The sequence below is a fragment of the Lactuca sativa genome, chromosome 7 (genome assembly GCF_002870075.4).
Source record: "Lactuca sativa cultivar Salinas chromosome 7, Lsat_Salinas_v11, whole genome shotgun sequence".
NCBI lineage: Eukaryota > Viridiplantae > Streptophyta > Magnoliopsida > Asterales > Asteraceae > Lactuca > Lactuca sativa.
Window position 1 is genome coordinate 6,418,133 of NC_056629.2, and position 21,863 is coordinate 6,439,995.

The following is a 21,863-nucleotide window of genomic DNA, read 5'->3' on the forward strand; positions in this document are numbered from 1 at the left end:
CTCCTGAGGCTTGATTTCATTGAAGGTTTGTGCTCTACATTCTAAGAATGCTCTTGCATGGATTGATCTTTGTCATTTAAGTTCCAATAGTATCATGCCTTGAATTCTTCCTTAATGTGTTTTTGACTATGTAGGTTTGTTGGGTGCCAAATAGCATGGTCCAAGCATCATCTCGATGACTGTTTTCCTGATCTTCCTTCACATCTTATGATCATTTTTCCTTTTTAACATTATTAGTATTTTGTATTTCTATCATGATGAAGAACTTTTTGTCTTGTTATTTTCCCACTCAACTTTTTATTTCAACTAGTTCTAATTTTTTTTTTTTGCTTTTATTCAGGCTGGATTTTTTCAAGTACCTGATTCTGATAGGCTAGGTTCTTTCTTAGGCTGGATTTATTCAGGCTGGATTTGTTCAAGTACCTGGCCATATATATTCTAGCAAAGTCGGTATGCATTATTTAAGCCAAATAATTATGTTTGGAAGAAGATCCCAGCGTGCATTTTAATGCCATGGTGAAGCTGATTTTAAAATAATATTAAAATTTTCTTTTACTTTCTTTATTCTAGTTATTTATTTTTGATTATGAATTTGGATGTGATTACAGGGTGAGGCATTAGTAATAACTAAAATGAACCAAGGAAAAAGCTAAACAACCTGAAATAGGGATCCAGCCATGAACCAGACAGTGTCAAGCTCATTATACTCTTTTCTGATGCCTTCTGCTCTTTCAACAACTTCAGCCTGATAGGAGGGATGTATGTGTAATGTGTTTGTTATATTCAACAACACAGGGGTGTCTATTCTTAAATTCAAAACTTAGGATAGGAACATATATATACCTTTATTGGACTTCCTGTAGATAATTGAGCTCAGATTCAGACCATAAGAGTGGTAATTCAACAGCTAGCTGTCCCTTTCCACATTGACGATCAAGCTCTTTTATATATGGGTACCAGAAAGATTTTCTTACAGGAAGCAGGGGGTCTTTCATATCAACATGAAAAGTACCATGTTCCAATCATCCATACAGATATAAGAACTAGCAACATTCTACTTGATAGAGAATTGCAGCAAAAAATAGCAAATTTTGGGCTTATAAGACTGCTACCAGAAGATACGACTCATCTTAGCACAAAATTCTCAGGGACTTTGTATGTTTAAAAGTACATATAACTTAACTACTAATTCAATTTGATTAAAGTAAATTTTCAATAACCAATGTTAAATCTTTGCAGGAATAGTGGTTATGTAGCACCTGAACATTTTTGCCATTATTTGTAGGACTATAGCTGTTCACTTCACCAACCCATTCCATGTCAGCACACGTGTAGCAGATAAATGCAGTGATGGCACCTTGCTTTTGTAGGTATATTGATCTCAAGTCTTGTTAGGGTTAAATGCAAAAAAAAAAAAAAAATTATTTACTCACATTCCCAGGTGATACTCCACTCACAAGTGAAGGCTAACTTAACCATACACGATTCTTGGCTGGACCTAAAAGACGGTTTTACCCTTGCTGGTGAAAGTCAAAGTAATGGAAGACCAACATCCGCCTTCTTTCCACTTGTAGTTCCTTCTACATCAAGAGTCGGAATCTTGTTCACTATATCCCAACCCACAAATGGCAAGCATTATTTTATTTCTCATTTTATCACTCATCTTTAGAAAAAATAATCAATCTCTCTCTTTTTTTTTTTTTTTTTTTTTTTACAGATGAAGCGAAAGATATGAATCCTGATAGTGATACGATATTAAATATAAAATATAAAATATCTGGGGATAGAAATCATGGATCGCATACTCCTATGTTTGAGGATGAGTCTTCACAGATGTTGACTTTTAAGAGTGCTCTTGTTTTACAAAGACCAGTGTTGGAACCTTGTTTGGCAGTTGGTTTTCTTCCCCTTCCTCCAGAAGGCCTTAGAGTCGGCCAGCTTTTTACTATGAAGTGGCGAGTTGAAAGGTTGAAGTATCTCGAGGACGAACAATACGTAAGTTTCTAAAATTTTTACTTTTTTTTTTTGGCAATAAAAAAGTAAAAATGACTTAAATGTTAAATCATATATTTGATTTGCGAACAGGATGAGGTAGTATATGAAATAAACGCAAATTCTGAAAACTGGATGATTGCTGGGAGGAAGCGAGGCCATGCACCTCTCTCCACAAAGCAAGGTACTACTAACCTTTTATAATCCAAATCCTCTTTCAATATCTCAACATTTAATAAATTAATAAATTTTATATCTTGATTTCGAAACCTTGTTGTCTAAAAATAAACTTAATGTATACAGGTTCACGAATAGAGATTTCAATCCTATGCGTGCCATTGGTTGCTGGGTACATGCGGCCCCCACAACTGGAGTTACCGGACATTGGTGAGGGTAATATTAGTTGCAACCCAGCTGGGCCCCACTTGGTCTGTGTTTCCCCTCCACCTCTCAGCTCCTCCTTCTGTATTCCCATTCCCATTCCTGCTTAGAGATGAAATCGTGACTTTTGTAGGTGCTTTGGTGTGGTCTGTGTTTCCCCTCCACCTCTCAGCTCCTCTTCACTTATGTATGTATGTATGTATGTAGGTATGTATGTATGTATGTATGTATGTATGATTTTTATTAATACCTTATGTATATATATATGCAGGAATGGGAAGGATTAATTGAATTGATGGGAACTGAATCAAGAGCTGTAAGGGGTCTTGAATTTTTACACAAGTAAGTTATGGTTTGCTTTTTTTTTGGTTTATAAGAAAGGGGCTAGGGGTAAAATTGTCATTTTACTAACGGTGCGAGTAAGAGGGACCAAAATCACAACAAAGTGAAACAACAAGGACTAGAAGGTCAACTAAAGTCTTGCCTTTTGAAGGATCAAAGTCTTCAGTTGAACCAACTACAATTGTTAGTCCCTAAATATAGATTTCTTTTTTCTTTTCGTCCCTACAGTTTCCTTTTTGCATATTTGGCCTCTTCTCCAACGAAAATGACTATTTTTGGGTCCAAAGTGGAAAAAATCAGCTATACTCAAGGACCAAAACCTTTACAAGAACCTCAAAAATAAGGACCAAAATTGAAACACAACTTTTCATTACAAGGGTAAACATGTCATTTTCTAATCCAAACTTTTTTCCTTTATGTAAATATAAAAATATATATTTTTCCCTCCCTGAAACAAACCTCAACAAGATGAAGATTGGAAGCACGGTTGAGGACAAAAGCAAACTCACAATTGTATTGTCTTATAGTTTTCTCAAAAGCTTCTTTAATGCTCACAACCTGCATGTTAATCAATTTTTATAGCATGCTCACAACGTATCTAGAAGTTTTGGAGGAAACGAGACACAAGCAAAAATAAATAAGCATGCTTATTTATTTAATTTACAATTTACAATACAATTGATAGATATATGAATCCATATGTTACTTAATTTTGTTCTTTTTTATTTTTAATATGTGCAGCATAGGGAGACATCAATGTCCTTCAAAACTATAGATGATGTCCAAGTCTTACTCTATGCAGTAAGTATTAAAGAAATAGCAATGCACTTTCATTCATTTGTTTCATATTTTTTTCACATTTCTCTAATGATATTTTTCCTTGAGTCATAGAATGATTGGCTCATATCTTGTTTTTTGATATTTATACGCAGTTTTTTTCTTACGTCGGTGGTGGCGAAGTTCAAGATTAAGGGAGACTTGTAATCATGTTTGGCTTTCCTTTCCAGTAAGAAACAGAGTTGTATGATTATTTGTTAGTTTTATAGGAATGTATAACACATGTTAGCAATGTATTATTTTTGTTTAACATTTGAATGATTTTTTATATGACATTATAATTTGTGCAATTTATTTTATATTATGCAATGGATTGTATTTTTTGTATATGGTATTTTATTTCTGTTATAAGAAATTAAATGAAAATTTAATTTAAAAATTAATAAATATATAAATTTTTTTTTTAAACATTTAAATTTACGATACGCAAAAATGTATGTCATCTTCATTTATGACATGGCCTTTCTTGACAGGGGCTTTCTTGATACGCATTGCGTGTCATTAACACGCGCGTCGTAAAGTTACGACACGCGAATGCGTGTCGTCTTCCTTTATGACAGGGCCTTCCTTGATACGCATTGCGTGTCGTAACCGCGCGTCGTAAATGCGCGTCGTCTCTCTTTATGACAGGGCCTTCTTGACACGCATTTGCGCGTCGTCTGAGCGTTTTACGACGCGCAATGGGCGTCGTAAAAGGCCTTTTTTCTAGTAGTGTGATAAGCAAGAAAATGATACACGATAATATCTTCTAATAAGATGTATATTGGATAAAACAAACTAGGTATGAGACCCATGTATTACATGAATTTAGTTAAAAGAAAACACTAAATATAAATTCTAAACATTTGAGAATTTTGAATTTATAAGAAAAATGAGAAAAATATTGAATTATAAAAATTAAAGTATTTTTTTTCTCTATATTTAAACAAATAATTTAGATAAATAAATAAAGGAAATTAATGAAGCTTTAATTTAGTAATTTTGAAATTAAAAGGAAAGTTCATTAAGGAAATTAATATGAATTTATTATTGCATTTAGATACTATGTGAAATTTAATAAAATAGAGAAAACATAAAATGACATGTGACATAAAAATTAATTCAAAATAACCACAAAATGACATTTGACAAATTGAATAAGAGTGTGACAAATGATAAAAAAAATCTTCGTTTATTAGAGTATATTAGTTTTTTGTTTGTAAAAACACCTAATCTTTTACTTTAAAAAAGTCCATGTTCATACAATAAAACATGTATATTAAATCCATTAATAATCGTATTATACAGGTCCTCTAAAAACAAGCTAAAAGCATACATTCATTAATCATCGTATTATATAGGCCTCTAAAAACAAGCTAAAAGTTGCAAACTTGCCAAAGCGAATTTCCATAATAAATTTCTTCAAGAAAAATCTCAGTTATCCTATTATATTTTACATTAGGTGTGAGACCTATGTATTACAAATGTTTATTTAAAAGAAAGTTTAAATATAAAATTCAAAATATTTGAAAAGTTTAAATTTATAAGAAAAGTAAGAAAAATATTGAATTATAAAAACTAAAGTGTTTTCTTTTTTCTCTTTTCAATTTAAACAAATAAATTAGATAAATAAATAAAAGAAATTAATGAAACTTTAATTTAGTAAATTTGAAATCAGAAGGAAAATTCATTAATGAAATTGATATGCATTTATTATTAGATTTAAATAATATGTGAAATTTAATAAAATAAAATAAACCATAAAATGACATGTGAAATAAAAATTAATTTAAAATAACAATAAAATTACATGTGACAAAATAAATAAGAATATGACATTTGACAAAAAGATCTTTATTTATTAAGGTAGAAAATTGGATTAAGATTCATTGTAATTGTTATTGTGTATACAACATTTTAATAGACGATGATTTTGAAAAAAAGACCTCTTAAATTTAGTTGTTTAACGCTTTGGCTCGTTTAAAGTCGGATATAATCTTGGGAATATGAGTTATTAAGGTAATTAACTTTTCGGTATGTTTACATCTGGGTAACTATCTTTTTTTGTGCACATGTAGGTAACAAACTTATTGGAAGTGTTCACATATGATCATTATGACCTGCTATAGCAGGTTAAATCCTGGATGTGAATGCTTTCAACAAGTTCGTTACATAGATGTGTACAAAAGAAATAGTTACCCAAATATGAACAAAATGAAAAGTAAATATTAAATTAAACGAATGGTCCTTGTGGTTTCGGGGAATTTGTGTTTTTGGTCCCTAACTTATTTTTTTTACTTGGATGGTCCCTACTGTTTATTTTTGTTGCGCGTTTGGTCCATGTCTTACCTAAAAAGACTATTGTGTCCTTATTAATTTATTTTTTAATTAATTTTCTTATTTATGTATTTATTTTTTACATATTTAAAAAAATTAATAGACCACACATATTTGTATCTCCTCGGTTGATCCCTACTATTTATTTTTTAATTAATATAATTTTTTAACTCGGATGGTCCCTACTGTTTAATTTTGTTACGAACTTGGTCTTTGTCTTACCTAAAATGACTATTGTGCCCTTATTATTATTTTTTTAATTAATTTTCTTGTTTATGTACTTATGCTTTATATATTTAAGAAAAATTAGTAAACCCCTACATATCTGTATCTCCTCATCATCCCATCTTTCATCATTCTCAACTTCTATTTATTTTCCATCTTTAGTGATATCGACGTCTTCATCATCACTTTTTTTTTTCAGTCCTTCAACTCCGTCGAATCAAAACCACAACCCACTAAAGATGAAGAGACAGTAGGTTATGGTGTTGGTTCGCCAGAATTGAAGTACCAAAATAAGAAGGATGGTGAAGACGTCGATGTTACTAAAGATAGAAAAAAATAGAAGATGGGGAGGATGAGATGGTGACCGGTAAGACCTAAATTAAAATTCTCAAATGTGGTTTTAGGTTTACGGTGAGGAGAAACATATATGTGGGGTATATTAATTTTTTTATAAAAAATAAATACATAAATAAGAAAATTAATTAAAAAAATTAATAAAAAAAAGGAAAAATAGTATTTTTAGGTAAGACAGACCGAACGCGTAACAAAAATAAACAGTATGGATCATTCGAGTTAAAAAAATTAATTAATTAAAATTAAACAGTAGGGATCATCCGAGAAGATACAAATATTTGTGGTCTATTAATTTTTTTAAATATGTAAAAAATAAATACATAAATAAGAAAATTAATTAAAAAATAAATTAATAAGGGCACAATAGTCTTTTTAGGCAAGACAGTTACCAAACGTGCAACAAAAATAAACAGTAAAGACCATCTAAGTTAAAAAAAACAAGTTTGTTACTTAGTTACCCTATGGATATACTGAAAAGTTAATTACCTTAATACATTATATTCCCTATAATCTTTAACAAAATTAACCATGAACGAGGTCGTGAACATTTTTTCTTTTTTACTTGAATTGACCTCTCCGTGTCATTCAATCACAAACATATTATGGGGGTGTTTGGGGTTGCTTTTTAGGCTAAAAAGTCATTTTATACAAAAGATCTTTTTGACTTTTGGCTTTTTACAAAAGATGGTTTTAAAATGTGTTTGGTTTATCTTTTGAAAAGTTAAAAGCTAAAATACTAAAAGTCACAAAAAGTCACTAATTTATGACTTTTGAAACGGCTCATTTTTGTTCTTGCCAAAAGTCACAAAAAATTGATCTAAAAATGATTTCTTAAGTTACCAAACATCTTTTTTTACTTTTAGCTTTTCCAAAAAGTCAAAAGACCATTTCAAAAGCAATCCCAAACACCCTTTATAAGCTATAAAAACTCAAATACTAACACGATTTCTTTTGATTTAAATTTAGCAAATAAATAGATAAATACTTAAATATATAAAATAGCAATATAATTGTATTTATTTATATACTATCTTTTTGTTTATTTAGTATGATATTATACTTTTAATTTTTTATATTAAGGAATGTATTTAAAAAAAAATATCTTGTGATGCATCATTGTCAAGTTTTTGATTTTTTGTTATTATAATATTGTATTATATAACTCAATAATGTGGAATTGTGGATTCTTGATTTAACCATTTTTTTTTCGATTTTTTGTTATTATAATATTATATTATATAACTCAATAATGTGGAATTATGGATTCTTGATTTAACCAATTTTTTTTCAATAAAAGGAAGGAAATTCTATTTTGAATATTCGCATCTTTTGCTTTAACATCTCATTAAGCGTTGATTGTTCCCGTTTCTTCCTTCGTCTTCTTCATCAAGCTGCGTACAGTTTTCTTGTTTACCAACCATGCCTTGTTTCCCGTAAGAGGTACGTTTTTATCTCACTTGTAACAGACCGTTTCTTTCATGATTGGATCTTCTTTTCCGATTTGATTTCATTTACTCTGCTGTTCTTTATTCCATTTTGTTTATATGGTTGATTGCTTATTCGTGCCCTCATATGTTAGTTCATCATGAAAACAAAGGCAAGAACGAGTTTTTCTGATGCATAAAAACGTTCTTTTTATTTGCATATGGAGTCATTTGTTCGAATATTTGATAGTTTGCAGACTGATAAATTTTCTCCTATTTTAATTTTGGAATTCTATGCTCTTAAATCAGGACTATTGTTCATGATTCCGGCTTAAGCATAAGTAAACTTCAAATTGAGTCTGTGTTTTGGAATGTTTATATGATGCAAAAACGAAGGGTTTTTAGGGTTTTCCATATGATTCATAAATCTTGAATTTGCTCCTATGAAACTTTAGCTTCAGTTCCGTAAAAGGAGAAAACCAGAATACTTTGTTATTTTGGAATCTAGAAATTAGAAAATCCACGTGTGTTTATCATTAGTCTCTTATTAGAAGTTTTTGAGATTAATTGTTGTGTAGACATGAAAAGTTACAGAAACGAGGCTTCTTTTTAAGTGCTATTATTTACACTGCTGTTTTTAATCAGATTTATTGATGCCATCAAATGTTAATTCAAAAGGAGTTATTTCTGACGAAAAAAGCTGGTTCTTTATACTTTATTTCCAATTCATGTCGACTGATTTGTACAAGTTTTTTGATCACATCATTAGTTTTAGTTGCATACAAGAAGGATAACTTTCTCCCTACTTTTGAAATTTGATGTCTGTAAAGTGGAACAATTGTTCATGATTCCAGCTTATCTGTAAGTATTTTTGAAATTTGTGTCTGTATGTGGACTTTTGAATATGCTACAAAAAGTTATAAATGCTTTTGTTTGATTGTTACTCTGTGATGCAGTTCAAATAAGCAATTTATCAGTCTTGGACTTGTTCTACAATCCTATATACAACATCTAGAACCTAAAACCTATTGATAGTATATAAAGTCAATGAATATACATGGATAAAAAAGAGCATATCGCGATATTTACCACAGCAAGTCTTCCATGGATGACTGGAACGTCTGTTAATCCTCTATTCCGTGCTGCATATCTTGCAAAAGATGGACACAGAAAGGTTACTTTGGTCATTCCATGGCTATCTAAGAATGATCAAGAATATCTATACCCTGACAAGATAACTTTTGATACACCCAAAGAACAAGAGAAATATGTCCGTGAATGGATTGAAAAAAGGACTGACCTTTTGTGTACTTTTGATATACGTTTTTATCCAGGGAAGGTAAATTCTGCAAAGAGTTTTTTTTCCATGATAATTCAAAAATAGCCCCTGTGGTTTGCAGTTCTTATTGGTTTTAGTCCAAAAATGTATTTTTTTTTCCTTTCAAAAATGGTCCTTATTAGCATGTTTTATTCTGGTTTTGGTACCTGACTTTAACAACATCTTCAGTTTAAGTCTGTTAAATCCTTGTAAAATGACGGGAAGGGTAAAATAGTCATTTTATACATACTTGATGGATCATAATTAACGGTGTTAACCCCAAGGACCAAAACCAAAACCAGAATGAAACCTGTCAAGAAGAAGTATTTATTAAAAAGATTCCTTTTTTGACCCAACCAAGGAAAATTGCAAACTTCAGGGTACCATGTTCACTTTTTACTCTAATTTTTGAACTAATTTGAGTAAATACTTTTGTGATTTTTGAAGTTTTCTAGAAGTAAAAGAAGCATTCTTGCTCTTGGGGACATAACAGAGAGCATTCCGGATTCAGAATCAGATATTGCTGTTCTTGAGGAACCCGAGCATTTAACATGGTATCACCATGGTAAAAGATGGAAGATTAAATTCCGCCTTGTTATAGGAATTGTTCATACGAATTATTTGGAGTATGTGAAAAGAGAGAAAAATGGACGTGCCTATGCATTTCTTCTCAAGTACATGAATAGATGGGTGGTCGATATATATTGTCACAAGGTAATTATTACTGGAAAAAACATAGTTTCTCATGTTCTTGCATAGATTGATTGCCTTTGGGCCTCTTTCTTTTTTACTTAATGTATTTTCCCTTCTTTTTTCCTCCCAACTCCTCTCACATTGAAAATTGTTTGTTGGAAGAAAAGAAACAAAGCTTTATGTATATACAATGACTGTTTCTTGATGACACATCACAAATCTTTGTGACAGGTGATACGGTTATCTGGTGCTACACAGGATCTCCCAAGATCAATTATCTGCAATGTTCATGGTGTTAACCCTAAGTTTCTTGAAATTGGGATGAAAAAGAGAGAAGAACAGAAGGCGTTTTCAAAAGGTGCATATTTTATTGGGAAAATGGTGTGGAGTAAAGGCTACAAGGAGCTGCTTGAGCTTCTTGGTGATCATCAAAAGGAACTTGATGGACTTGAAGTTGATTTATTTGGCACTGGTGAAGACTCTGTTCAGATTCAAGAAGCTGCTGAGAAATTGAATTTAACCATTAGGGTTAATCCCGGACGTGATCATGCAGACCCTTTGTTTCACGAGTAAGTAAAATGACCATTTTACCCTCTTTGTTTACAATTCTTTAAATTATTGAATCTGATTGGTATGACAGCTACAAAGTGTTCATGAACCCAAGCACAACCGACGTGGTCTGCACAACAACAGCAGAAGCATTGGCCATGGGCAAAATCGTCATTTGCGCAGATCACGTCTCGAACGAATTCTTCAAGCAGTTTCCCAATTGCCGAACCTTCAAGGACGGGGACAGTTTCGTCAAAGTGACACGCCAGGCGCTGACCGAACAACCTGCCCCACTGACCGATTCACAAATGCATGAGCTCTCATGGGATGCTGCCACCACAAGGTTTCTGAATTGTGCAGAGCTAAACAAGGCGCCCGAAAAGAAACCCAAAAAATCAGATTCCAAAACCAGTTTTATGACATCATCATTGAGTTTTAATAGGAATCTTGAAGACGCATCTGCTTTTATGCATTTTGTAGGGACCGGGTTCGTGAGCCCCGTCCCGAATGAAGAACAACGTAAAGAGCTCGGGTTGACCACTCCGAGTAAAAAAGACGGATTTACCCTTTGGAAAGGTGCATAATGAAGTTGTTTATGTATGTCTTGCTCGTTTGTTCTTGACTTGCATCTCTTTATTCGTTTTCGTTGAATTGTTATTTATTAGTGATCTTGTAATTTACAATTCTTTGTGTGATAACTTGTATTTATCTTTTTGACCTTTTGATTGTAATGTGATTAGCAATTTAGGATGTAATTTGAAAATTAAGGCCCGTTAATAGACTTTAACATGACATGACAGAGCATGACTATCTTGTCTTGTACTAGGTTTGGCATTGGACTTACAAAATTGGAAATGAAAAAACTGTTATTTTTTATCCCACTCAAAAAAGGTGTAGCAAAGTGCGGCAATTTCTTATTTGAGCAAAATACGTTATACATGAATACCTTTTTTTTTTTATCATTTTAGTTGGGTGAGAAGATAAATTGCAATTTGTGTGTCATTGGTTTTAGTCTTGATCCGATGCACGCCTTAGACCGGAGGGAGTGGTGCCACACTCCCTCCTTTTACTACAGTTTGTTACAACACCCAAGGAGTGGAAGAGGGAGAGAAAGAAGAGAGAGACAGAGAGATAAAGGAAGAGAGAGAGAGAAAGGGAGCGCTCCCAATTCTTACCGCAGTCTCAAAACCGCATTTTGAAACCGCAGGGAGGGGGCGGTGTTTCAATGCCACATCAGCTGAAACCGCACCCCACACCCTCTAGTCTTAGAGTTTAGAGGATCAATATAAGGTGCATTTGAACTCCTCTTTCCTTTCCAACTTTCAAGACAACAACACTTTGCTAAAGTCAATAGGCTGTATAGACTTGTCTTTAACATAATAATATACAAGTTACATAAAATTCAAGAGCAAAATGTCTTACATGATGGTTTTTGTATTGTACCTATATATACTTACATATGGTTTTTAACATTGAATTAATGAAACAAATTACATTTCTGATGGAAGATCACAACCACAATCACAATTTTATGCATGCTCAATCATGGCTTGATTGCTTCCAACCACCCATATTCCCATCTGTTGGATCAAAATCTCGACTTCTCTGAAACATTTAAAAAAAAATCGTTCATTATTGCTCATGTGAATGCTACAATATCTGCAAGTAATGAACAACATGAACCTGGGCTGTAAAGTTAAGGCCAACTCTAATCTCTCCACAGTATGCATCGTCCTTCATTACATTATATGATTTTGCTGGGATGTCTCCATCATGAAACAATGCATCCAACGAGATACTAAACAAGTTCACAACATCACACATTCAATCCGGTTTTTCATGTCCAATTTGTAACACAAGACATAACATGCCTTTAACATTCATTGAACTGACTTATGTTAATAGGACAAAAATTCGCCAAAAAAATAGAACAGGGCCTTGCACTCGCCCTCAAACCCCTAGGAGTGCAGAAAACCCAAACTTTAAATTTTATACTTATTATTATTATTATCATTATTATTATTATTATATGTAAATAAATGAAAGAATATATGCAACTTACCTAGCATGGCCAACAAGATCATCTGCATTACCGGTATCGCTATCCATTATTTTGATCTTTAAATCCGCTGTCTCTTTACTCGAAACATCAAACAAAAATGTCTCGTTCCATTCAGGGTTAGATCCTTTACCTACATATTATTAACATATACGTATGTTTTTTATATATATTTTAAACATTCGTTCTGGTATATCACAAAAACCTATAAAAAAAAATACGTGCCTGATGCAACATTGCTTTTCTTTTCCTGACTCCTGTACGTTATAATAACATATGGGTCCATGTTGCCTGCAACAAATTAATCAACTTATATATACTCTTCTTTTATAATTAAACGATCCCTATAAATTAACATGCAAATTTAAATTAATCTGTTATTTGAAAGGGCTTACATAGGACATCCGCGTTCTCCAGGCCTTTGGCGCTTACGACAAGAACTTCAAGCGTTCCTTCTGGCATGATTAATGGTAAGATAACAAGATTTCGATTTTTTTTTTTTGGGAGTTTTTCTCCTCTATGAAAGAAAAGACTGCTTCAAAATTCAAATATATATATTTATGTGTGTTGTATTATTGAAGGTCGTGAGACATATTCGGTGGTTTTAGAAGTGAAAAAAAGAGAGGATAAATTTATTTCAATTTACTATTTGAAATGGAAAACCTCATAAAATCTAGGAGTGTAGCTAGGGTCAGATTTTAGAAATTTATTGAAATAAAATGATAAATTTTCTTTGGCTGTGTCTGGTTTTGCAAAAAACAGAGCTTTATTCTGGTTTTGATTATATTGAGATTAAAATGACTAATTTAACCACTGTATTTTTCATTTAATTTAATTAATTATAATTATTAAAAATGATATAGGAGCCATCTTCTTTTTAACTTCACCACCATTACAGAATCATATTTTATCCATATTTTTATTGTATCCATCATCAACGCCTAGTAACAACGATATGAAAATGTATAATTATCGAAGTAGAACTTCCTCGTATTAATTCAATAACACATATAAAATCAATGCGGCAACAATGCAGACGAGTTGTTAGCAGTGGGGGTAACCCTAATCGCTAATTTCTGATGGGAATTGCAATGTGGGCCTATTGTGCAGATGTAAAAATGGTTGCCAAGGCTGTTAATGGTGAATCTAGCGGGGCTGGTGGTATGGAGCGAGATGGGGTTTCCGGCGTCGCAGTTCCGATACGCCTCCTTCGTCACTTCTGCAACAGTATGAGATCCGTTGGCGAAATTAAAGATAAGCGCGTCATTGAATTTGAAGACATTGTGCAGTGACCAAATAATGTAGAAGTCATCATTTGGTGGCACGATCCACCCGAAGGAATCGCCGACGACATGCTCTCTTGCCGCCGATTGATAGAACTCCATTGATGCAACCACCATCGCCATTAGCAGAAGCAAGATTGACTTTAGTTTAGCCATTTTTGATCGTTTTTGTGTTCGTATTCTCAGGTTGCCCCAAAATGTTGGACTATTTTGTAGATTAAAGCTTGTCTGATGGCATGGGAAAGTAAGTTTTGGGTATATTTATAGGAATGTAAAAGTTGTAGGTATTTATTGCAAAATTTAATGCTGGTGTTATTAATGTTTGATTTTCGAGATGAAAAAAATACTTACTATTTTTAAAATACGATTACATGTGTAAAGATATTATACGATACTCTTACCAAGATAATCACTAAATTACCATCCATTTCTATATATATTTAAAATACGATTACATGTGTAAAGATATTATACAATACTCTTACCAAGATAATCACTAAATTACCATCCATCTCTATATATATTTAAAATACGATTACATGTGTAAAGATATTATACGATACTCTTATCAAGATAATCACTAAATTACCATCCATCTTTATATATATTTAAAATACGATTACATGTGTAAAGATATTATTAGATACTCTTATCAAGATAATCACTAAATTACCATCCATCTATATATATATATATATATATATATATATATATATATATATATATATATATATATATATATATATATATATATATATATATATATATATATATATATATATATATTAGTTTATAACCCGTGAGAACGACGGTTATAAAATTAATCAAACTTTTATAGTAAAAACTCAAAATTATTAATAAGTTATTTTAAATAAAATATTAATTTAAGAGATATTTTTATTAGTTATGTGAAATTGTAATCATTGATTCAAATAAATATATAAAATTAATTTTTAATATATATTAGATATTTTTTATTTGTGAATTAATGAAAATAATAATTTAAAATTTAAAATTTAAAATAAAATCACATTAATGAGGAGGTCTAATAAATTTAAAATGGAAAACTAATAAATTGACAAGTGGCAACATTAATTAAAATGTCTAATATGATGACACATGACAAAAGAGGTATTTTTTATTAGTATATATATATATATATATATATATATATATATATATATATATATATATATATATATAGGTTCAGGTTCATTTGAGACCATTCTAATTTTGTAAGACCGTGAGACCAAATCTAAAAATAATTTTAAAATGCAAAATAAATAGAAAAATCCAAAAATTCTTTTTTTAAATATTATTTTCGGAACTTCAATTAACTAAAAAAAATCCTATTTTTTTTTAAATATTGTATAAATAAAAAAAATCCTTTTTTTTTTAAAAAATACGTGAAATATTCTAATAGAATATTACACTAACATATTCTAAAAAATAATTTTAAAATGCATAATAAATGGAAAAATCTAAAAATTCTTTTTTTAAATATTATTTTCGGAACTTGAATTAACTAAAAAAAATAAAAAAAATTCCATTTTTTTTGAAAAGTATGTGAAATTTTCTAATAGAATATTACACTGTACATATTCTAAAAAATAATTTTGAAATGCAAAATAAATGGTAAAATCCAAATATTATTTTTTTAAATATTATTTTCGGAACTTGAATTAACTAAAAAAAATAAAAAAAATGCATCTCACGGTCTCACAAAATTAGGTCGTCTCACATGAACTCAACCCTATATATATATATATATATATATATATATATATATATATATATATATATATATATATATATATATATATATATATATATATATATATATATATATTCAAGCCAATGGGTGTGGCCACAATTTGATACACAACACAAGTTTTTCGTTTATGAGTTTTGGAAATTCATGTTTTGTGTCTAATTGTGTGGACATGAATTTTAAATTTGTGTTTCGTGTCTTACGCGTTTTAAACATGAGTTTACTTGTTTAAATATGAACAAGCGACACATATAAACATGTATAAACACACGACACAACATATATACATGAATTAAATCCGCATAATGTAATGATTATCTGTGTTTTTGTATAACACGGTTAAAATGTGTTTATCCGTGCGTATCGTGTAAATTTGTGTTTGACACATATACATGGTACACACAGAAATTGTCATTTATGCCTCACACTTTATTGTTTAGGCCATTCAATATATTTTGCAACGCCGCATGGGTTGCGATGAGGTGACAAGATGCACACCACCTCTGTCTTGACGTGGCACCGCACACTGTGGTGAAATGTGGTTTACACCACATAAAGGAACACTCGTTTGCCCTGTTATGTGTCTTTCTTTCTATTATTTTTTATATCTATTTCTTGTCTTTATATCAATTAAAAAATGTTTTTTTTAAATAATTAATAAATAAATAAATATGGTGATATAGAGTGGTGAATATTTTATAATGGTATTGTGTGAATGTAATGATGACGTGACAACAAATTTGATGTGATGATGTTGTGAGTATACCTGAGAATCCTTTGAAATAACCTTATATAAAGTGTGTTTGCTCGATGACCCTTAAAAGTGGACCACTTAAGAGTGTTTTCCTTTCCTTTTCCCCCTGAATTCAATTTTATAAATACCAAACACAATCAATTTTTCAACATCATAATGTGACGAAATGGATTTATCTAAAAACCAGTTCAATCAGACTAGTTAAACCGTTAAAAAAACATTTTTTATAAGCATATATATTGAATCTTTAAAAAAAACATACAACAACCAATTTAAAATTAAAAATGCACTCCGACTAATCACTTTTAATTCATTAGTTGAGTTATAAAACCGTCAACCACAAAATTATTTCAAAGGATTCTCTCATTTTACTATTTATAAGACATCATCTCCTATTTATTTCATTTATTTAGTAAAGTACAACGGATTATGCATATCAATGTTATATTTCTTATATCTATGGATGCAGTAGAGTTTCTTAGTATAGTACAATAGATCATGTATAACAATGTTATATCTCCTAGATCTATGGATGTAATCTTCAAAAAAATTGGTTTTACCATACAAAAAGGTTTAGGGGTTGTTTCGCAGGATTTGAATTTTTAAGATCTGGATTTTTAAGAGGTCTGAATTTCTAAGAGGGTCTGAAACTTTAAGATCTGAATTTTTAACATGTTGTTTGGTTGGAACCTCTGAATTTCTATGATGAATTATAAAATGACCATTTTACCCTTCAGTGTATTTTTTTTTGTTGAATTCAAAGTTTATATTTATAAAATAACCAAACCAACTTCTTACATAATTATAAAAAAATATAAACACAATACAAAATCCAAATTAAATAAAAATCAAATCAAACATAAATACTTGACAAAAATCAAATCAAACAATGCTCTAATATAAAGAGATGAAAGTATGATGTTATAATAAATAAATCAATAAAAGTACATTGCTAGTTCATGTATTTAATCCTTACAAAAACAATCTTACAATAGCTATGAAAACAACTTGAACTCTATGCTTATATGGATCACATTACATGTATACAACCCCATTCATTCTTTGTGTTCCAAATCAATGATATGTTGTTAGCTACTGGTGATTGTCTTGAACCCTTCTTCACCAACAGTATCCTACTGTATAAGCATCCTTTAAAGAACAACATATTTTTCAAACTTGATTTTTTAAAGTTCACAGATCAAATATACAATTTCATTCACCAAACATATGTATCTTTGTGGTCTATTTCAGATTCCCCAAACAATTAGTTGTTTTATCATCTTCTATCTTAAGATTTCAAACAATAATCATATTTTCTTGAACCTTGATACTAGTAATTACAGGTTTTATCAAATTTTATCATCTTCTATGTAATATAAACAATTTGAGATTTGTAGAAGAAAACTATATATTTCTAAGAATCGGTTTTCATGTACCTGCCAAAGAGAAACAAGTTTGTGTCTTTGTGATAGTCGATTATCAAAATCTGTAATTTTAACCAATAGATTATCACCCTATATCAATCAATAAGAAACTTGCATAATCAATCAATCGATTATCGGAAGTTAGAGCTCTGACTAAAATCAAAGAAATTGTTCATAAAGGAAGAACGATAAGCGGACCTGCAATCATCAGAGCTGGAGGCGAAGATGCTGCAGGCGAAGGTTGCGTCGAGGTGTAGTCGGAGGTTGTGTCTTAGAGAGATGTAGTCGGAGGTTGCGTCGAGGTGTAGTCGGGGAGCAGCTTCGCGGGCGAATCAGGTTGTGAAGGGAAGAAGAATCGCACAGAGGGGGAGGAGAAGAGGAGGCGTGTTTTGGTGAAGGGTCGATGTTAGGGTTTATTGGGAACGCGTCTTTTTTGTTTAAATTCAAATGATGTTTAATATCTGAAAAATTAAGAGGTATTTAGAGTTTTAAAAGGTAAATATTAAGAGGCAAACAAACAATCTTAATCTAAATTTTTAAGACATTGCCTCTTAATTTTTACAATTAAGAGGTAAACAAACAGCTCCTTAGTGGCGCAACTTGTTACCCGTTTATCTTCTTATTTGTTGTACGGTGATAATTAATATGAGCCTATTAAAAAATAGATAATTATAATATTGTGATACGTTTGTTAAAATTACTATCGAATAGATTAATGATGCGTTATTATTAGTTAGAATAACTATACGTTATAAATATATGTTCTTGAATTAAATAATGTTTGTCCAGCTATAGTCTTTTAATTTTTTTTATGCCAGTCTTAAGTTTTTTAGGTATACAATTTCTACTAAATATTGAAAATTTAGGTGGATAAAAAAAAAACAAACCTACCGAATACTAAAATTGCCATGTGAGCAGCTACTTTATAAATGATTATATAGTGTCTTGAAAAAAATGGTTAGATTTTATAGATATTGATACATTTTTGGAGTATATTGAAAGTAAGAAAACGTTGTTGATCACTTGATTGTCATTACAAACATCCAATTATGTTAAGCATATTTTATATAAGGACAATCACAGCATAGCTTTAAAATTTAAAGGACTGAAATTGCACATTAAACAAAATTAGAGCTGATTATCACCGTAGGTTGTTTGATACAAATCTGATCAAGAAAGAGCAACAAATCATTTGGGGGGAAATGGCGGCAACCGTCGTATCGAAAGAGATGCCTCCGGAAACCGTCGCAAAGGTCACTGGATTCTTCATGAGCGTCGGCGGTGGCTCCGTAGTTCCAGAGAAGTATGAAGGCGAGCGAGTCCACCCCGATTTGATCCGAAGCCTGCTTAAAGTTCAACACATCCATCGTGGCCGGCTAACCTGCATCCTCACCGTCAAACCATACGTTTGCGTAATTTATCTCTCTCCCTCTATCTCTATATATATCTCTCTCTCCCTCTATCTGTGATTACAGTTCTTTGATAATGATTTATTTCCCTCCCTCAATGTTTCTATTTATTTCTGTAATTTGTGGTTATTTTGGTAAATTCGAATTTGGTCAAACTATAGATCGAGGTCACACGATCGTTGGAATAAGTTCGAAAATTCAGTCGAAATCTCGATTTAGTTCCTCTATAAATGGTGGAATCTCTATCATCAATTCAGTTCATATGAATAGTCGAATTTAACCTAATAAAGTGATATTAACTTCCAAACTCGTGTTGAAATTTGGGTTTATGATGCTGTAATGTCATGTTCATTGTTACTTCAGAACGCTTACAACACTTTACATGGAGGAGCAGTTGGATCAATAGCAGAGATTGTGGCCATAGCTTGTGCTAGAACTGTTGTACACAAAGATAAAGAGCTTTTTCTTGGTGAATTGAGCGTCTCTTATCTAGCTGCTGCTGTGAACCAAGTATGTGTTTGATCCAATTAAAGCTGTTGTGATTATCGAGTATTGAGTGTTGATATGATATTGAAATGCGAATTGTTTGTATATGAATGAACAGGCAGAAGTGATGATTGATGCGTCTGTGGTGAGGAGTGGAAGGAATTTGACAGTAGTTGCTATAGAGTTCAAGCTAAAGGATAAGGAAATATTGACTTACTTGTGTCGTGCTACCTTCTATAACATGCCTGTTGCAAACCTATGAGGAATATTAATATATTATACAAATATTACAGATTAATTGTAATATATATCTCAATTATGTGCTTTATTTCATCATGTTATTGTGTTTTAAGTTATTGAAACATAAAAATCAAATTTAATATATATCAGGAACTACTAGTAACTCAATTTATAATATAATACAAGTAACAAAACCTTTGAACTAAAGGTGTTATGATTACCAAACATCCGTGACCAAATTTTAGTTTGGATTAGGAACGATCTTCAGGGTTCATATTGTGGTTTTACCTGTTGAATGTCCACCTACACGATGAGGAAGATCTATCAATGTTTTAATGCATTCTAGTACCAAGAAAATCATAATAATGACGTTTTTCCCATAGTAATGACCCTTAACTCTTCTCGTTAACCAAGAAGCCATCAAAGGGACAAACTTTGCAAGAAACAAAATATTTGAACTAAAAGGTGTTATAATTAGCAAACATTTGGGACTAAATTTAATTTAAGTTGGGGATAATTGTCAAGGGTCATATTGTGTTGAAGGTTCACTCACACGATGAAGAATATATATCAACATTTTAATGCATTCTAGCACCAAGAAAATTTTCATAGAGACCTTTCTCCCCTAACAATGACCCTTAACTCCTCTTGTTAACTAAAGAACCAATAAGCTATAGCTTAACTTCTATTTATAAATAATTAAACCAAAGATTAAGAAGCACAGTTATAGAATATGACATTTCCACATAAAGTTTTTGTTGGCTTTGGAGGTTTAGAAATGTATTTTGTTTTGAGTTTTTAATATATTAAGTGGTTATCGTTTAAGCTTCGAATCACCATCAAATGAGTACAAGGAAAAAAGTCAAATACAAAGGATGAGTGTTTTATCTAGGATTAAAAGAGCTTTCAATCTAAAAACGTCACTGAAACCATCTTTTTGAACCCTTCTGAAACCTGCTTTATGGCATCTTAGATCCTTCTGAATGAGAAAGGAAGAATAAGGGGGAGAAAAGGGAAGAAGTGAGTAAATTGAAGATCTATTGATGGCGGCAAGGATGTTTGATTATGCAACTAAGAAAGATAGATGTTGAACAAGAAGAACGATAGAGAAGATAAAGGGTCAATGTGAGAGGGTGGAAAACCACGTCAGCCATTAAGCTCAGTCAGCTACCACAATGGCAGCCATGTGGTGTAACGTCCGCAATTTCGGGCTAGACGTTTAAGATATAATAAATAATCTTAGCTACAGATGTATCGTAATTAATATCTCGTGGATATAAGGAGCGCTTAAATCCAACTTCGTATGAAAAAGTTATGCTTCTTCGAAATTTCACGATCAACCCAACACATATATGTGCGTCATAAAAAGTGAATCGAAGATAGGTTGCTTATTATCGTAAGTAAACAAAATGAAAGTTGTAGTATTCGTAAAAGCGAAAACGTACATATATTAAGAACGGCTAAATCTGACTTCGTATGAGGAAGTTATGATTTTTCGAAGTTTCAATATAGCAGTGTGCGACACATATATCGAAATTTAAATTTGTTGAGTGTTAGCCAAAACAATCTAAACGAGAATTGAAGATCTCGTAAATATGAACTCGTTGATATAAAGACAGTCAAGAATGAAGTTCGTATGAAAGAGTTATGATTTTCGCATGAACTTTAATAGTCTAATCTCTATTAAAATATGAATTTAAAATGGAGTAAGAATTTGCTGTTGTGATCTAAAGGAAAGTTGTAGAGCTCGTATGTAAAAGTTATAGCCATCCAAGATGTGCAAAAATTACTTAGTCTGATGGTGTGGCAGCTGTTGGAGGTGGCACGTGTCCATGTTATGTTGTTCCATTCTCTGCGAGACAATGTGACGTGGCACCACGAGATTGAGACACATGGCAGCTTCTAGAAGAGGCAGATGAAGACACGTGTGTGTGTGTGTTCCATTGTGTGATTGAAGCTTGAAAAGAGGATTTTGGAGAGAGAAGGCTTAGAGGAGAAGGGTATTG

At 31.4% G+C, this 21,863-nt stretch overlaps 4 protein-coding genes across 5 annotated transcripts; 3 read left to right on the plus strand and 1 right to left on the minus strand.

Annotated features, from left to right (window-relative positions):
• Nucleotides 1-1,696: 1,696 nt before the first annotated feature.
• LOC111912843 (trafficking protein particle complex II-specific subunit 130 homolog) lies at nucleotides 1,697-2,498 on the plus strand. Its single transcript, XM_023908565.3, has 3 exons — nucleotides 1,697-1,995; nucleotides 2,086-2,176; nucleotides 2,296-2,498. Exons 1-3 carry the CDS (start codon nucleotides 1,732-1,734, stop codon nucleotides 2,481-2,483), a joined length of 543 nt encoding a protein of 180 aa, XP_023764333.2. The 5' UTR covers nucleotides 1,697-1,731; the 3' UTR covers nucleotides 2,484-2,498.
• Nucleotides 2,499-7,728: 5,230 nt separating this feature from the next.
• Nucleotides 7,729-11,223, plus strand: LOC111912882 (digalactosyldiacylglycerol synthase 2, chloroplastic). 2 transcript variants are annotated; one of them, XM_023908619.3, is made up of 6 exons: nucleotides 7,733-7,887; nucleotides 8,641-8,732; nucleotides 8,828-9,210; nucleotides 9,637-9,903; nucleotides 10,114-10,451; nucleotides 10,523-11,223. In XM_023908619.3, exons 3-6 carry the CDS (start codon nucleotides 8,929-8,931, stop codon nucleotides 11,013-11,015), a joined length of 1,380 nt encoding a protein of 459 aa, XP_023764387.1. In that variant the 5' UTR covers nucleotides 7,733-7,887; nucleotides 8,641-8,732; nucleotides 8,828-8,928; the 3' UTR covers nucleotides 11,016-11,223. The 2 variants fall into 2 exon arrangements, with proteins under 2 accessions (XP_023764386.1, XP_023764387.1); XM_023908618.2 differs by lacking the exon at nucleotides 8,641-8,732 and having other exon boundaries at nucleotides 7,729-7,887.
• A 2,236-nt stretch (nucleotides 11,224-13,459) lies between these two features.
• LOC111912822 (umecyanin) lies at nucleotides 13,460-14,010 on the minus strand. Its single transcript, XM_023908545.3, has one exon. The coding sequence runs from the start codon at nucleotides 13,927-13,929 to the stop codon at nucleotides 13,507-13,509; it is 423 nt and encodes a 140-aa protein (XP_023764313.1). The 5' UTR covers nucleotides 13,930-14,010; the 3' UTR covers nucleotides 13,460-13,506.
• Nucleotides 14,011-18,880: 4,870 nt separating this feature from the next.
• On the plus strand, nucleotides 18,881-19,945 carry LOC111912880 (uncharacterized). Its single transcript, XM_023908616.3, has 3 exons — nucleotides 18,881-19,134; nucleotides 19,495-19,641; nucleotides 19,736-19,945. Exons 1-3 carry the CDS (start codon nucleotides 18,925-18,927, stop codon nucleotides 19,877-19,879), a joined length of 501 nt encoding a protein of 166 aa, XP_023764384.2. The 5' UTR covers nucleotides 18,881-18,924; the 3' UTR covers nucleotides 19,880-19,945.
• The last annotated feature ends 1,918 nt before the right edge of the window (nucleotides 19,946-21,863 follow it).